The sequence below is a fragment of the Lithobates pipiens genome, unplaced genomic scaffold, assembly GCF_037356315.1.
Source record: "Lithobates pipiens isolate NorthernLeopardFrog02 unplaced genomic scaffold, aLitPip1_a1.2 Scaffold_27, whole genome shotgun sequence".
Classification (NCBI taxonomy): Eukaryota; Metazoa; Chordata; class Amphibia; order Anura; family Ranidae; genus Lithobates; species Lithobates pipiens.
This window is the reverse complement of record NW_027507788.1, coordinates 97844504-97863590: the sequence shown is the minus strand read 5'-3', so window position 1 is coordinate 97863590 and position 19087 is coordinate 97844504. Positions and strand designations below refer to the sequence as shown.

The following is a 19087-nucleotide window of genomic DNA, read 5'->3' as shown; positions in this document are numbered from 1 at the left end:
GGAACAAATTGCAGGATAAAATGTACACTTGATACATTATAAGCTACTGTAAAAAAACAAAAAGTAGAAAAATGTAATTTTAAAGGTACAGAACTTTAAGGTCACAAAAAATATGCAGTTTTATAAAAAAAAAAAAAAAAACAAGCTTAAAAGACTCCATATATTATAGAGTTTAGTTGGGTAAGCACTGTTATGCCGCGTACACAAGATCACAATTTCCGACAACAAAATCCATGTTTTTTTTCCGACGTATGTTGGCTCAAACTTGTCTTGCATACACACGGTCACACAAATCTTGTTGGAAATTCTGATCTCCAAGAACGTGATGACGTACAACACATATGACGAGCTGAGAAAAATTAAGTTCAATAGCCAGTGTGGCTCTTCTGCTTGATTCCGAGCATGCGTGGAACTTTGTGCGTTGGAATTGTGTACACCTGATCGGAAATTAACAAATTTATGAACGGATTTTGTTGTTGGAAATTTTGAGATCCAGATCTCAAATTTTGTTTGTGGAAAATTCTGACAGAAAATGTCCGATCCTTCACACGGTCGGAATTTCCGACAACAAACTCCCATCGAAAATTTCCAGACGGAAAATCCAACTGCGTGTACATAGGCATTTGTTTTTTCATTCAGGTTATAGTCTGATATGGAAAACACTGTTCCTCTCTTTTCCTCCTCAGTAATTGCTTTAAAATTTTAAAAACTGCAAAATACATATATTACCCAAATAAATCACTGCAGCAATGTTTGAAATTTTGATTTATATTAATGATTTACAGATCATAACAGTATACTGTATGCAGAAGAGAGCAAAGTTTACCAAGGAAGTTAGATAATTGGAGAAATTCCCATGAATGCTTTGTTTTGTTTAACTACAGAAAGTCTTTCAGATTAAATACAGAAAGTCTTTCAGATTAAGCACAAGATTTTCGCAACTCTGAAAATACGAACGTAATTTTGATATACAGTATGTCATATGTTAATGGCTGTATGCTATACAAATGTTTCCAATGAAAACCAATGTGGATGACATTTGATTTAATTCAAATGAGGTTAATGTCACACAGACCATGCTACATGAGAAAGTAGAGGTTAGGATATCTGACAAAATGGAGAAGTACATGGCTATATGGTACCCCCTAGTTCACATACTGCCTCCCTCCCTACTGAAACAGATGCAACCCGCAGATTGAGAGGTGAGAGCCAGATGCAGCCATCAAAAGAGCTACGTCTGGCTCAAGAGCCGTAGGTTCCCTACCCCTGCCCTACTGCCTTTACCCTATTTTATCTAATTTTGGCCAATTCTTGTGTCATACTAGGTCAACTTCCATTTCTGTTAATTTTTTTAAATACCTTGTAAGAAATGAATATGTTTTTATTTCCAAAACTAAAGAAAAGTATGTTTTCAATATCAAACTGCAAAACAGATAAATACAAGCAATTGAGCCATAAAAAAAAAAAAAAAAAAAAAAAAATGGTGCTTGGTATCATTTATAAAAGGATATTGTATATTTACAGTCTTGTGCAGTTCATGCTCCCTGCTTGCTGGAAAGCTCTAGCTCTGACTCAACAAGAAGCATGTCAGACCTTTGTGAGGAAGCAGAGGTCTCTCTGTAAAGAGCACAGATTAACCACAAAACTGAGGAAAAAAAAAACATTTTTTAAATTGGGATATTTATTATAGCAAAACATAAAAAAAATTGTGTTTTTTTCCAAATTGTCATACTTTTTTGTTTATGGTGCAAAAAATAAAAACCGCAGAGGTGATCAAATACCCCCAAAAGAAAGCTCCATTTGTGAGGAAAAAAAGGACATTAATTTTGTTTGAGTACAACGTTGCATGACCGCACAATTGTCAGTTTAAGCAACGCAGTGCCATATCACAAAAAATGGCCCGGTCAGGAAGGGAGTAAATTCTTCCAGGGCTGAAGTGGTTAACTACACTAGCTGCTGTACATTTTTTAATATATGCGGTATAGGGTTATTTGGATGTTGCCTGTGTTTAAAACCAACTTTGTAATGCAAACATCTTGTAATCTGTTTTAGATTTTTTTAGATAATTGATTTAAATTATACATCACTCTCCAGCACTAGTTTCTGTTCTCCCAAAGGGGAGGGTAGGAATAATTAAAGTGGAAGTAAACTCCCCTATAGTTTTCAGCCAAGGAAGCTGCCATCTTTGCCTCTGTTTAATCTTAAACTGCTATGGTGCTGCACCTGTGATTTGTTAACACCAGCCATTGGATGGTTTGATAGTTTGTCTGAGAGCACAGCCAATGTGCAGTTAGCATTCCCAACATGCCTTTCTTTTTTAAACTGTTTAAATCCATGGGTTTACTTCCACTTTATATTCTCAATTAATGAGTTCCCGAGGGATGTAACTTCCTTCATTTCCTTCAATTTGATTTTGCTGTTATAAATGTTTTTGTTTTTTCTGCATCATTTTTGACCATCATTTAAACTCTTGTAGTCAGAATTTGAATCAGCATTTTTTTTTGGAGTAGGTATGACGTTCTTTAAAGGTTCTTTCAAGGTAGAGTTGAGCAGCAGATGTCTTGTGGCATGGGAACAACATTGTCTGATGTGATCTGTTGGTGTCTGATCTGTCCTCTGTCCAGAACAAAACCGAATTAAAAGATAGGAATGTGGGGTGTGGCCTGAGGAGCTCGGATCGCTAATCCTACAATCTATTGCATCTTGTCCTCCGAGACCTGTATCTACCCAACTTGTCTGGCAGCCCAAGCTCCAAGCATGTCGCAGTCAAAATCACAGAAATCCGCAGCGGCAAAGTTGGCGCAATATCGCCACCAAGATTCGGCAGACCACGAGGAAGATGGCAGAGTGGAGAAGGAGGGGGAGGCGAGACCGGCCGGAGACACAGCTCTGCTGCTTGAAGCCATCACACTTTGTCACACCTTGCTAACCTCACAAATAGAGGAAATAAAGGTGGATATCTCCCACCTTCGCCAGGATCTACACAAGCTCAGTGACCAGGTAAAAATGTCTGAAAACCACCTGGGTGCCATAAAGGACACAATCCCGCCGCTACAGTCTGGGGCTGATAATCTACAGCAGCAGATACACCAACTGCTCTCCAAACAGGACAAGATGGAGAACAGACTCAGAAGGTGCAACCTGCGACTGATCGGGCTGACAGAGGGAGCAGAGGGGAAAGACCCAGCAGAATTCCTGGAGCAGCTCCTAATAAAAACATATGACAGGGAGCCCTTTTCCCCAATGCTGGTGGTAGAAAGGGCCCATCGCATGCTGACCAGACCACCGCCACAGACATTCATAGCGAAAATGCTCAATTTAAAGGACAGGAATGTGGCCCTCAGATTGGCCAGGCTGAAGGGCAACATTGAATTTGGCAACACTAAAATCGCTTTATTCACAGATTTTTCGGTGGAGGTCCACGTCGCCACGCACCTTCATGGAAGCTAAACGCAGGCTGCAGATTCACAGCTACAAGTATGCCATTATATTTCCAGCCCGACTCCAAGTGGAACACGACGGTAAAGTGTCCTTTTCTGAAGGCCCAAAGACGTGATTGCTTGGCTGGAACGCCGCAACGCTCCAGGAAATAGAATCATATGCAGTCTACACAGGGAGAAAATGTTATGCGATATACTCACGAAATCAGTCTCTAAGATACAGAAACTTTTGAACAGACTGGAGAATATTGGCCCAGCAGATGTGTCCCTACACCCCTCCTGGAGGTATGGGGAAGGGGGGGTGGGGGGAGAGAGACTACCCTTGAATGGAGGTGTGCTATATCTAAATCACCAGGCTACCTTTCCTTTATCTACACTCGGAGAAAGTGTGGTTATATCAGGGCCTTAGGAACGTTTCTTAACTGTGACTATTTCCACAATCCTAATGTCCCTGTGAGGGCATGACATCATCCTTTGCCACGGAAGTGGTGGGAGCACTGAAAAAGTGTTAGTCCTACCATCTTAATGCACTGTGCAGTGCAATTTACCCACATGCACAGCCCAGACTCCTATTCAAGTTACATGTGGGCATGGCGGGAGTATGGAGACCTTAAGATCCATGCCTAACTGGGGATGCAGGAAACAGTTATGTTTTATGTTATTGATACTATTGGATGGGACACCCAGTGGCGCGGTAGAACTGAGAAGACCCCGCTAGCTCACTGTGTTCTTGGTTTTTCTTATCACCCTTGTTTCTGGGCTAGTAGCACATGTTTTGTTTTGGGATAATGCCCGCACTAGTTTGGAGAGTTGCAGGGCTTGGTGGGGGGAAAGGGGGGGGTTTAGTATTAGTAGTTAATAAGGTGTATACTATATGTCAAACACAGTATAAATACAATCACTTAAGGTACAATTGGTCACGCTTTGTAATGTTATGATGACATGTTTACGACAGAGACTCAGTACTAATAGTCCTATGGGAACTCAGGGAGCTCAACCCTTTAAACTAAAAAGTTGATATTTTGGCTTTGACATAGTATGGCGGCATTTAAGTTCCTCACATGGAACATGAGAGGGTTGCGCGATAGAATCAAGTGCGTGGCAGATTTCACGCTTCTCAAAAAACAGAGGGCAGATGTGGTGGCACTTGTGGAGACACATGTGGAGGGGAGACTACAGATGGCGCTGCGTCGCCCTTGGGTGGGCTGGGCATATCATTCGACTCATACATCCGATTCAAGGGGGGGGGGTGGTCAGTACTAATCGCCAAATCTGTACACTGTACTGTAATCTGTACACTTTGAACTAGGGGAAGTAAGTACTGATCCGCAAGGTCGTTATGTATTTATATATGCAAAACTCTATGAGGAACCCTTTATCATGATAGCCTGTTATGCCCCCCCGCCATTCTGTGGATCTATAATACTCAATGGCTTTTCATTTATGGCAAAATACCCCACAACACAGGCAATATGGCTGGGAGATTTTAATGCTATCATGAACAATGTATTAGATCGTTTGCAACCCCCCCATTCAGTAACAGGGCCTGCACGGGACACTATGTTTTCTAAATTGATGTCTTCTTTTCACCTAGTTGACTCGTGGAGATACAGGTTTCCAAACACACAAGCTTTCTCATGCTTCTCCCCCTCCCACAATACGATGTCCAGAATAAATTTTATATTCATTTCTCAAGGCCTTACCCCATGATTGATAGATACGTCATATTGCCCAAGGTCACTATCGGATCATAGTCTATACTCAATCTCTCTTAGTATCCCCATAGACAAACCACCATTGGTGTGGCGCTTGAATCCCTTTTGGCTTTCTCTACTGCCCGAGGCAGATGAACTCACTAATGAGTGGCAGAGATTCTTTGTGGACAATGAACACTCAGCAGCTCCCTCGGTGGTCTGTGAGGCCTTTAAGCTTCATGCCCGTGCAAGTCAAATATCCCACATTAATAAAATCAAAGCAACATCTGCAGAGGTGCTAGAAATAGCGGTGAAGAAGATAATTACCACAGAGAAAAATTTTGTACAAGACCCCTCGGCCTCCAAAGCTCTACTCAGACTACAAACCAGAGTGGTAGATCACATACAGTTTTTGAAAGCTAAAACAGAAGCTGTTCTTCGCTAGGCAAAAATTATTTGAGTACAGGGAGAGAGCTGGTAAACTATTAGCATATATGGCCCGCAGTGAAAACAGGCACCCAGTCATTATTACCCTACAGGGACCAGGAAGCTCTCAGATAACCGACCCAATCGACGTAACATCCAAATTCAAAGAATTATTTTCAGACTTATACACATCTACAGTGCCTCCCAATAGTGACCCTATGACTCGCTTTCTGGAGGCGATGGCCCTTCCGCAACTCAGGGAGAAATCACTCTCTTAGAGTCACCTCTCACCCTAGATGAGCTATCCACCGTGATAGCAAGCCTTGCCTGCTCTAAAGCATCGGGCTCGGACGGGTTACCGATAGAGTTCTATACCCACTCCAATGAGGTGCTCACCCCTAAACTGCTGGCACTTTACATCTACCTCTTCCAGACATTTGAATTACCAGCCTCCATGAGAGAAGCCACTATAGTCCTCATACCCAAGCCGGGTAAAGACCCTACATTCCCGGAATCCTATCGTCCCATATCACTATTACAAGTGGATATTAATATTCTAGCCAAGATCCTTTCCCTATGCTTAAATCAGGTTATATTGTCACTTATACATCCCGATCAGGCGGGCTTTATGCCTGGCCATAACACATCATTCAACTTCAGAAAACTCTTAACCTACAAACAGTACATGAGGAGGTAGGCACATGGGTAGTCGTGTCCCTTGACACGGCAAAAGTGTTTGACTCAGTTGAGTGGCGCTATCTGTGGAGGTGTCTGCAGAGTTATGGATTTGGACCAAACTTTATAAAATGGACACAGCTCCTTTATCAAGCTCCGATGGCTAGGATGGTGGCAAATGGATGGCCCTCCTCGGTGTTGAGCCTCAGTAGGGGCACGAGGCAGTGCTGCCCGTTGTCCCCGCTGCTATATTCTCTGGCCGTGGAGCCCTTAGCCGTGGCCATTAGAACGGACCTAGAAATTAGGGGACTGAGATTGGGGCATATCATTGAGAAAATCAGCCTATACACGGACGATACGTTACTGTATCTCTCAGATTCTGGTCCCTCCCTAAACAAAGCACTCCAAACTATTGAACAGTTCGGAGCCTTCTCAGGCCTGAAAATTTATTGGGGTAAGTCCCAGATATTGCCTTTAGACAGCTTTCCCCCTCCAGAGTCCCAAACCAACCTCCCTCTGCAATCAAATATCTAGGGTTATATATATATCCAGAGCCCCGGAGGATTATATCACCCTGAATATCGAGCCTCTCTTTTCCATAACCAAAAATAAACAATTTTTTTGGAAGAAATACACTTTAATGGATTAAAAAAAAAATCACTAAAGTTAGTCCAATTTTTGTGTGTAATGTAAAAGATGATCTTATGCAGAGTAAATAGAAATCCAACATGTCATGCTTTAAAATTGGGCACACTCGTGGAAAGGCGGCAAACTACAGTACTTAACCTCCTTTCGCCCGTGCTATAGCCAAAAGACAGCTACAGAGTGGGCCTAAATTTCCAGGAGGGAGTCCAAGTACATCACCCATGCATGTGGTGCCTGCATGCCCCCTGCAGGGCGCACATGGCATGCTCTGTGATCAGTGAGTCCATGAGACTCAGCTGATCACAGATCGGAGTAAAGGGCAGATCCTGGCCCCTTACCACATGATCAGCTGTCATTCAATGACAGCTGATCACGTGATGTAAACAGAAGCAGTTATCTGGCCTTTTTTTCCCCCTCATGCTGACAGTGTGAGGAGAAAAAAAAAAGCTGATTATTGTCTTGTGTAAACAGGACATCAGTCTTGCACACTCCAGACCCACTGCTGCTAAGCAGTGTCCACCTGTGCCACCTACCAGTGCTGCCAATCAGTTTCACCTACCAGTGCCGCCTCATGCGCACACATAAATGAAGTAGAAAAATTGCCTGTTTGCAAAATTTTATAATAATTTTTTTTTTTCAAAAAGTTTTCATAGTTTGTTTATCAAAAAATAAAAAACCCAGTGGTGATTAAATACCACCAAAACAAAAGCTCTATTTGTGTGAAAAAAATTAGAAAAATTTCATATGGTTATAGTGTTGCATGCCATACAATTATCAAAGTACAACAGTGCTGAAAGCTGAAAATTGGAGATTTTTAACCACTTGCTTACTGACCACTTAAACCCCCTTCCCTCCCCAGGCCAATCTCCAAAAATGTAACGGTTACATGTTTGGAGTTACAGAGGATGTCTTATGCTAGAATTATTGCTTTCACTCTAACTATCCTGGCAATGACCATTGTCATTTATACCGCAATCACTGCTATATAAATGCAGTGATTCCTGTGTAAATGACACTGGCAGTGAAGGGGTTAACCAGTGGGTGGCAGTGTAGGGGTTAAGTGTTCCTAGGGGTGTGTTATTAACTGTTGGGGGCTGGGCTTTCATTTAGTGAACACTGATCTCTGCTCCAAATCACATGGAGCAGAGTTCAGCGTCACTAGTTGCTAGGCAGAATGGAGAAATGCTGTTTACAACAGCATTTCTTCATTCGGCCGCCCCGTGAGATGATCGCGAGTATGCCCGCGGATCCTGCGACTGGACTCACAGGGGTCCCGACCAGCACGGGACCGCGCCGCCGGCGGCGCGCTCCCAATGGCAGGGCGACAAATTTAAAATGGACGTACAGGTACGCCCATTTGCCTGCCCGTGCCATTCTGCCGACGTACATTGTTGGGAACTGGTTAAAATTTTTATAGAACACTAGCAATTACTGAGGAGGAAAAGAGAGGAAAAAAAAGGTAAAATACATGCAATACCCAAATTAAACATTGCCGCAGTGATTTAATCATTAATATAAAGCAAAATTTCACAGTAGACTTGTGCACAACAGAAAATTTTGTTTAGTTTTTATTTTATTTGTAAAATACATACTTTCATTCTGTTATATTCTTTATGTTACGTTAATTTGTGTTTTCGGATAATTCGTTATTTCTGTAGAGTGTCGATATTCGTTATACTGAATCTCAAATCATGTTGAATTAATTTGTTATATCCACTATCATTTCTTTCGTATTAGTTGCATGCATCTGAATATCCGAAGAAAAAAAAAACGAATTTCAACTAATACGAAATCAATTATAGCGGATATATATCGAATGAATTCGGCATGATTTGATAATTCATTAAAGATCTAATGAAACAAAAGGTCAACGCAAAGTAAATCATACAGTCCAATCAGATGATTAATTTTGTTTTTTGATTTGTTCTGAAAAGAAATGCACAGGTCTAATTTACAGATCATAGCACTATAGTGTATGAAGAAGAGAGCAAAGTTTACCAAGGAAGTGAGAGAATTGGGGAAATTCCCATGATGAATGCTTTGTTTTGTTGAAATACAGAAAGTCTTTCAGATTAAGCACAAGATTTTCATAACTCTGAAATTACTAATTGTGATATCTAATTTTTCAAATGAAAACCGATCAGGATGACAGTTGATTTAATTAAAAATATAGGTTGGTGTCACGCAGACCATTCTACATGAGAAAGTAGAGGTTCAGATATCTGACAAACTAAAGAAGTACATGGCTACGGGGTACCCCCGGTTCACATACTGCCTCCCTATTGGTACAGATGCTTGCCCTTTTGGGCTTTCAAAAAAACGGTATGAACAAAAAAAAAATCCCCCTATATAAATGGGATTATAAGTGACCACCAACACCACACACAAATCAAAAACATTAATATTTTATTAACAAATACAGAACAAGAGATACACATAAATACATTAAAGCCAGAGGGACCACTAAGCAAACAGTGTTCCAATGGTGTAGCAAAATGTTATAAACATATAAATTACATTAAAAAAACAAACAAACAAACAAACACACCAATAAATATTAATCATACCCTAAGCTGATGACCCCACACCCGATGCGTTTCTAGTTGCTGAAAACTTTCCTCAGGGGTGAAGAGCAAAAAGTTGGGTGGTAAGTTGATAATTCTGAGATATTAAATCAAAGATAGATGAAGATGTAGCGCTACATCCCTTTGCCATATACATGGAAACACTCTGACTTGTCAATTAATCTATGGGCCGCATTGCCGAGCCCCTGGCTTCAGTCTCTCCTGCAGGCACATTCTCTTTGCAAATCTTGACTATTGAGGCTTTTTGGTTATTTTGAGTAAAACTTTTTGTATATGAGAATTGAGGCACCTATAGATTTGTGCAACCTGTTTTTTCTTTACACAGAAGATTGTGAAGGGTGGACCAAAAGGGAAGTAGTCATGGCCAAATACCAGTCTGGGACAAAGCCACACAAAGCAATGACAGGCATTTGTATGGCATGGTCCCATTACATCTATCTTTGATTTAATATCTCAGAATTATCAACTTACCACCCAACTTTTGGCTAGTCACCCCTGAGGAAAGTTTTCAGCAACTAGAAACGTGTCGGGTGTGGGGTCATCATCTTAGAGTATGATTAATATTTATTGGTTGTTTTTTTTTTTATGTAATTATGTGTTTATAACATTTTGCTACACCATTGGGACACTGTTTGCTTAGTGGTCCCTCTGGTTTTAATGTATTTATGTGTATCTCTTGTTCTGTATTTGTTAATAAAATATTCATGTTTTTGATTTGTGTGTGGTGTTGGTGGTCACTTATAATCCCATTTATATAGGGGGATTTTTTTTGTTCGAAATGTATCAGGGATGAGACCACCACACTAGAATCTTTTGATCCACTGAGAGCCCCCTTCCCTCTTTAAAAAAAAAACAGTATGACCACAACCCTGTTTGATTACCCTGTCCCCATCCGTATCCTACCTTCTTGGTCCATACATTATACACATTTCACTCTTACAAGATCCTTCCTTTCTCCCACTCATTCTTCCCTCCCCCTACTCCCTTACGCTATTTTATCTTATAAGGCATTTTACAAAATTAACAGAAATGTAAGTTGACACGAATTGGCCCAAATTATTTTCCTTAGTTTGTGAAATAAAAACATATTAATTTCTTAAGTTTTCAATGTCAAACTGAAAAACAGATAAATACAAGCAATCGAGCCATAGCAAAAAAAAAAAAAAAAATGGTGCTTGGTATAATTTATAAAAGGATATTGTATATTTCCAGTCCTGTGTGCAGTTCATGCTCCCTGCTTACTGGAAAGCTCTAGCTCTGACTCAACAAGGGGCATGTCAGAGCTTTGCATCGAAACCACTGCTTCCTCACAAAGAACACAGAATAAGCACATGCCGACCGCCCACCTTCCAGCCCACAGAATCACTCCCCTGGGTATAGGGGGCACGAGCACTCTGCGTGTCAATGAAGAGACGATGCGCGTGCTCGGCGGCCACAACTACTCGTGAGAGTGCAGGAACGTGGATCTGTGTGTGTGTAAACACACAAATCCAGGTCCTATCAGGGGAGAGGAGATAGATCGTGTATTCCTAGTATATAGGAACACAGATCGGTCTTCTGCCCCAGTCAGTCCCACCCCCCAAAGTTAGAACACACAGTGAGGGAACACATTTAACCCCTTGATCACCCCCTAGTGTTAACCCCTTTCCTGCCAGTGATAGTTATACAGTAAATCGGTGGCTATTTATAGCACTGATCGTTGTATAAATGTCAATGGTTTAAAAAAAAAGTGTCCGATCTGTCCGCCACAATGTCGCAGTCCTGATAAAAAAAAAAAAAAAAAAAAAATCGCAGATCACCACCATTACTAGTAAAAAAAAAATTTAATAAAAATGGCATAAATCAATAACCTATTTTGTACTCGCTATAACTTTTGTGCAAACCAATCAATATACACTTATTGTGATTATTTTAATCAAAAAAATGTAGAGGATTACATATCGGCCTAAACTGAGGATTTTTTTTAATTGGGATATTTATTAGAGAAAAAGTTTAAATATAGTTTTTTTTCAAAATTATCGTTTTGTTTTTTGTTTATAGTGCAAAAATTAAAAACCGCAATCAAATACCACCAAAAAAAATTTGTGCAAAAAAAAAAAGACTTAAATTTTGTTGGAGTACGATGTTGCACGACCGCGCAATTGTCAGCTTAAGCGACACAGTGCCGTATCGGAAAAAAATGGCCTGGTCAGGAAGGAAGTAAATTCTTCTGGGGGTGAAGTGGTTAACCACACTAGCAGCTATAAAAATTTTATATATACCGTATAGGGTTATTTGGATGTTGCCTGTGTTTACAAGATGTTTGCATCACCAAACTAGTTTTAACCTGTTTTATATGTATGAATAATTGAATGTTTTAATTATAGAAAACCGAAAACACCAGCACTCAAAGGGTTAAAAAAGCAGTCCGCAGTTCATAAATTATTAAAAGATGAATAACGTTATTCAAAATAGTAGCAAATAATAAGAAATGCAGTCTTGTTCACTTGCAATAAGTTAAAACAAAAAAAGAGGGGGGGGGGGGCTTACTTAGTCTCTGGCAGTCAGTGGACTGCCAGAGACTAAAACGCTCATGAAATGTTCACCCACAATGGAAGGAGGGGGCTCAGTAGATGAAAAATAAAACAGCCGTCTGTGTTCCTGCTGGGTGGGATGTAATCCCAGGAGAGCCTGCTCACCAGCATACAGCCAATGATCCAGCATGTGGAGGGGTAGACACTGCATCCATCTCACGAGTGTCAGTGACATCAGACCAGCTGAGACACTGAGAGCCGGTTCACACAGGGGCAACCTGGGATCCGACTTCAGGTTGCCCCAAGTCGCGCTGTTGAGAAAATCAATGGTAGAGAATGGAGCCGTCTTAAATGTACACTACAGCAGTCGTTCTAACTTCAAAAAAGGTTCCTGTATGACTTCAATCTGACTTCTAGGCAACTTGTACCCATTTATTTCAATGGAAGTTGCCTCCAAGTCAGATCTCCATCTATATTAAAATGACAATGTCACCTCTCTAATAAAAAAAAAAAACTGGCATGGGGTCCCCTCCAAGGGCAAACCAGGCCCTTAGGTCTGGTATGGATTTTAAGAGGAACCCCCCTACGCCAAAAAAATTGTGCAGGGCGGCCCCCACCCCAAAGCACCTTGTCCCCATGTTGATGAGGACAAGGGCCTCTTCCCAACAGCCCTGGCCGTTGGTTGTCGGGGTCTGCGGGCTTATTTAATAAGGGGGCCCCAACCCTATGTAAATGAGTTTGGGATACATCGTACCCCTACCCATTCACCTGGGGAAAAACTAAAGTTCTTTAAAGTAATTTATTAGTTACAGGTGTCTTCTTCTGACTTCAGGGGCCTCTTCTCCTGGTGTCCGGCCTCTTCTCCGATTCTTCTGCCGACTCCTCCCCTATCTTCTTCCAGCTCTTTTGCTAGTGGTAGCCTGATCCAGCATACCCCGGGACTGTGATGTTATAAGGGGGCAGGGTCACCGTGTGACATCACCCGGTGACCACACCCCATGCCTATATAAGTCGCTGCACACCGCTCATATGGCATTACAGCGGGAGAGAGCGTTGCGTCAACATCAGACCGGGCCACCCCTAGCAAAAGAGCTGGAAGAAGATAGTGGAGGAACCAGCAGAAGAACCGGAGAGTGGGAGAAGAGGCCGAAGAGAGTGGAGAAGTTGGAAGAGTCCCCCGAAGTCGGAAGAAGACCCTCGGAGCGGACTAATAAAATACTTTAAAAATCTGTCTAGTGTGTTTTTTTCATTGACACTTTTTTCCCCAGGTGAATGAGTAGGGGTATGATGTACCCCATACTCACTCACATAGGGTGGGGGGCCGGGATCTGGGGACCCCCTTATTAAAGGGGGCTCACGGATTCCGATAAGCCCCCGCCCGCAGACCCTGACAACCAGCGGCCAGGGTTGTCGGGAAGAGGTCACTTGTCTCCACCCCCTTTCCTGACTGGCTGGACTGCGTGCTCGGATTAGGGTCTGGTATGGATTTTGGGGGACCCCATGCTGTTTTTCCGGTGTAGGGGTTTCCCCTTAAAATCCATACCAGACCTAAAGGCCTGGTATGCTCTTGGAGGGGAATCCACACCGTTTTTTATTTACAATTTGGCATGGCATTCCCCCTTGAGAGCTGATTAGTCGTGTTCAAGTTGCCTCCAAAAGTCGTGCTGGAAGTTGTGTTGCCTCCTGTGTAAACTCTGACTCAAGGAAGGGGAAAGCCTGGCGTTGCTGGGATGGATCAGCTGAAGGATCGCTCCTTCACACGCAGTGCGATCCGGTGCTGCACCAGTATTAGTGGGTTGGCTGACATTCGCTCCTTCAAATGTAGTACATTCAGGTGTTATGGCATATACTGTGGGAATGTATAGCCTGCTAGAGGGTCTGGGCCAGTGATGGCGAACCTTGGTACCCCAGATGTTTTGGAACTACATTTCCCATGATGCTCCACTACACTGCAGAGTGCCAGAGCATCATGGGAAATGTAGTTCCAAAACATCTGGGGTGCCAAGGTTCGCCATCACTGGTCTAGGCTGACAAGCTGGAGAGGCTGTAAAAAGCTGTCAGAGATTGCCAGGACGTAGAAGTCCCAAAATAAATAATTATATTGACTTGGTAAATGATCCAATGATTATGTTAATGTTGCCTTGACGACGCGTTTTGCGCACAAGCGCTTTGTCATAGTCAAGGAAAAAAGGCAATTAAGGGGTTTTAAATCATTTAAATGGACGGGATAAAACTAACCACTGACATTAACCCCTCATTGCTCAGAGGATATATAAATAAATCAACAATACTAATGTCATATACGCAACTCATGCCTAAAATAAATAAATTATATATATATATATATATATATATATATATATATATATATATATATATATATATATATATATAGTCTTTTTTTGATATTATATATGTTGTTTTTTTTTAAGTTGATCAAATATGTAAATATATATATCATATCATTAAGAACATAATAATATAATATATATACAAGTATATCTCATCAATTATACTTATGTACTTAGAAGAAAAGTGTTTATAGACCTATAGCTGAAATATGAATAAAAAAAAAGGGTAAAAAAGCACTATACAAAACTGCACATTTCTAATTCTTCATTTAACCCATTAGGGGCAAGTGGGTCTTAAATGGGAAAATCTCTCATTTGTAGTAAGTGTTCCTTTAGGGATAGTTTCTATCACAAAGACCTCCAGGCATTTAATATCTTTATTGTGGAAATGTTTAAAATGCCAGGGAACGCCATGTTCGTTGCAACCCTTGGCAATAAATCTACGGTGGTCGCCTATTCTCGCACGTAATGCACGAATGGTTCAACCCAGATAGAAGAGGCCACACAGAAAAAAATCATTAGAACACGTTATGAATGGCCTCATTTCATAATTCTTACCTAAATTGATGGGGATTATCTTAGTCCCGTGGGTAATAAATTGGCAGGTCAGGCATCCTCTTTTTTTTTTTTTTTTACACTGGAAAATGCCTTTCCTTTATTAAAATAGGACCTGATATCCAAAGGGGATCTAGTTGGCTTGTTTGATGTTTTACTCGGGGCCAATACATTTTTTTATAGTGCCAGTGCTACGGAAGGTAACTTGAGGTACCTCTGGTAATTCTGGAGCTAGGCGTTGATCCAACAATAAAATATTGTAGTTTTTTTTATTATTTTGGAAACAGATTTAAATTTATCATTAAAGGTTGAAACGAACCTCACTGTATGTTTTTTGCTTTATTCCTCTCTAAAAACTTTTATGGGGGGGAGGGTTCATGTTGGACAAAAAGGCTTCTTTAAAGAAAAAGAATATCCATGTGAGCTAATTAAACTTTTTTGTCATCAGGGCCCCTTGTTCTATATAATGCTCCACTCTTGAACAGTTTTGTCTCAACCTATTAAATTGTCCACTAGAAATATTACTTTTCCATGTGGGGTGATGACAACTTCTGAAATGGAGGTAAGAATTGTCACTAGTGGGCTTTACGTGTTTTTTTAGTAATGATTTATTTTGATCATGGGACAATACTAAATCCAAAAAATTCAAGTTTGTGGGGGTCCAATACATGCGTGAAAGATAAGCCAAGGGGATTAGCATTGAAATGGGCCAAAAAGGAGGGGGAACAGCTCCATAATAGAATCACATCAATGGATTGTTGGCCCAGGTGCTGTCCTCCTCCCCAATGGCCCATGTTAAGGTTGGCATACAGCAGGGTAAAGTTCACCCCCATAGCTGTACCCCTACTTTTGTAAAAAAAAAAAAACTGCTCACAAAAACCAAAATAATTCAGTTTTAAACAAAATTCAGTAGCCTGAATTAAAAATTGTGACTGTAATGAATTAAAATCTCAGCTTTTAGACCAAAAAATGTTGTATAGCCTTCAGGCTCACTTTGTGGGGTATAGATGTATAGAGGGAGGAGACATCAAGAGATGCCCACCAATATCCCTCCTACCAAGTATAAGGTTGAAGGGCTTCGATCACTTTGTTTGAGTCCTTAATATACGAGGGTAATTGATTTCAATTTACAACCTCTGGTGAGTTAATGTACTTAGATAGACCATTTATAAAACTATTGGTGCTGGCCACAATTGGTCTTCCCGTGAACCTTAGGGAGGTGGTAGAAATACGGGGTGCTACACTCTGATGGCAAGATAAATTGTCTCTTAGTGAGCACCCCTTTTTTCCATGCCTCTTCTACCAAGGTCTTGAATTAGAACTGGAACTCTGGTAGGAGGAACCTTTAGGAAGAACCAACAAAAAAGAGAGGTCAGAAATACAGGACGCCCTCTGAAGAGCTATTACTCCAAAAGGGTTTAGGTTTCTCCCCTTCAATAGGGCCAAATAAATTTGGCCTATTCAAGAATGGGGATGAGCCAAACACCCCTCTGTTCAGTTTGCATCCAGAACATGCAAACAGGCAAAAAATGTGTTCAAACACGCGGACACCGTTAAAGTATGGGACACAAACATGACAAATCAAAAGGGCTAATTATAAAGGTTAATAATGCTAGCTATTGTCATAAAAAGTGTTTGGGGACCTGGGTCCTGCCCCAGGGGACATGTATCACTGCAAAAAAAGTTTTAAAAACTGCAATTTTTTCAGGAGCAGCAATTTTAATAATGCTTAAAGTGAAAAAATAAAAGTGAAATATTCCTTAAAATTCAGTGTTTATAACAGTCTGAGAGCAAAATGATATTTCTAAAGGAAAAAAGGTAATTTATAGTACTAGCGCTAGTGCTGGCTATTAATGAATTGTCGGTCCCGACAACTCACATAAAAGTCATTAAAAGTCATTGAAGAAAAAAATAAACTGAGGGTCCCCCAAAATTCCATTACCAGGCTCTTCAGGTCTGGTATGCATTCTAAGGGGAACTCTGCGCCAAAAAAAAAAAAAAGAGGGTGTGGTGTTCCCCTCAAAACTCCACACTAAAATTGAAATAAAAAATAAAAAAAAATAAAAAGCGTGGGGTTCCCCCAAAAATCCACACCAGGCCCTTATCTGAGCACACAACCTGGCAGGCTACAGGAAAAGAGGGGGGATGAGAGAGTGCCCCCCCTCCTGAACTGTACCAGGCCACATGTCTCCATCAACATGGGGACATCCTCCCCATGTTGAGGGCAAGGGCTCATCCCCACAACCCTTGCCTGGTGGTTGTGGGGGTCTGTGGACGGAGGGCTTATCGGAATCTGGAAGCCCCTTTAACAAGGGGACCCCCATATCCCACCCCCCATATTGAAATGGTAACGGATACATTGTACCCCTGCTATTTCACAAAAAGAAAGTGCCAAAATGGTAAAAAAACAAAACAAAAAACAGACAGACACCGTGGGAGAAGTCTTTTATAATAAATAAAAAGCGATAGATCTCCAGTGACTCCAGCGAGGAACACACACAGGATCCTGCCTCAACTGGAGGCACCCAGCCAATGACGTGACGCCATCTTGACACTTCTTATGTAGATGGTGTGTGTTTTTTTTTTACCATTTTGACTCTTTTTTGTGAAATGGTAGGGGTACAATGTACCCGTTACCATTTCAAACAGGGGGGCCAGGATCTGGGGGTCCCCTTGTTAAAGGGGGCTTCCAGATTCCGCTAAGACCCCACAACCACCAGGCAAGGGTTGTGGGGATGAGGCCCTTGTCCCTATCAACATGGGGACATCCTCCCCATGTTGAGGGCATGTGGCCTGGTACGGTTCAGGAATCAGGAGGGGGGCGCTCTCTCATCCCCCCTCTTTTCCTGCGGCCTGCCAGGTTGCATACTCGGATAAGGGTCTGGTGTGGATTTTGAAGGGTCTGGTATGGATTTTTGGGGGGAACCCCACGCCCTATTTTTTAAAAAATTTTGGGAGTTCCCCTTAATATCAATACCAGACCCGAAGAGCCTGGTAATGGAATTTTGGGGGACCACCACGCATTTTTTTTTCCAAGGATTTTCAATTACTTTTATGTGAATTGTCGGGACTGACAATTCATTCATAGCTGGCACTAGCACTATAAATTACTTTTTTCTCCCCCTTTAGAAAGGTTATTGTGCTCTCGGACTGTTAAAACACGGGAAACAAGCACTACTTTACAGGCATACTATAGACATGATACAGACACATATTTGAAATTATGGACTGACTGTCAGGGAGTGATTAGACCAGACTGTGTGGACTGCACAGAGGAAACCCAAAACACATGTGAATGAAATAACAATGTGTTTATTATAAATGAAAGGAAAATGAAAACAAACAGTGCACTACCAACCACAACAAGTAATTATATATATATATATATATACACACACACACACACACACACACACACACACACACACACAATAAATGGGAACTACCAGAGACGTCAACGAAAGCCAGGCCGAGGTCAAACCCTGGGGAATCAGTAGAAGGGTAAGGACGGATGGGCGGGCTGCAGAGCAGGGATCTAGGTAGCAGGAGACAAGAGGGACAGGTCCAGGATGGGCTCAGAATCAGGAAGGAATAGGTCAGGTAGATACAAGGTTCAGGTTCCAAGGTTTAGGTTCCAAGGTTCAGGTTCCAAGGTTCAGGTTCCAAGGTTCAGGTTCCAAGGTTCAGGTTCCAAGGTTCAGGTTCCAAGGTTCAGGTTCCAAGGTTCAGGTTCCAAGGTTCAGGTTCCAAGGCACATGGAGAGAGTGATACCGAGACAAGCATGTTAGGGCTTGCCGGGTATTTATAAGACTACTGATTACCCTCACGTAACAGCTGATCGCAGCAGGTGCTGTCTGCTCCACACTGCCGGAGTACACCCGTTGGTGGGCGCTGGTACTACAGTCCAGGGATCCAATAGTGCCACCAGGAGGTAGGTCCTCTTATTACAGGCCCTGGGTGTTAGAAGACACCCGCTGGTGGACACTGGTACTGCAATCCAAAAGATCAACAGCGCCACCAACGGGTGGACCTTTTCATGACAGTACCCCCCCTCAAAAGGAGCGGCCTCCGGACGCTCCAGCTAGGTGTAATTGTCCAAAGTTAATGGCCTCAAACCACACCATGGATGAGGGCACGTCAAGCTGGGTACCGGGCACATCAGGGCAGACAGTGGGCACATCCGGGCAGACAGCGGGCACAGGC

General features: G+C 41.8%; 1 protein-coding gene across 1 annotated transcript in view; it reads right to left on the bottom strand.

Annotated features, from left to right (window-relative positions):
- Positions 1-3471: 3471 nt before the first annotated feature.
- The window catches only part of LOC143932971 (cell adhesion molecule CEACAM1-like), a 154149-nt gene continuing 138533 nt past the window's right edge, over positions 3472-19087 (bottom strand). The window contains exon 9 of the mRNA XM_077455896.1: positions 3472-3606. Within this exon, the coding sequence (XP_077312022.1) occupies positions 3472-3606 (135 nt within the window). The remainder of the gene's footprint in view (positions 3607-19087) is intronic.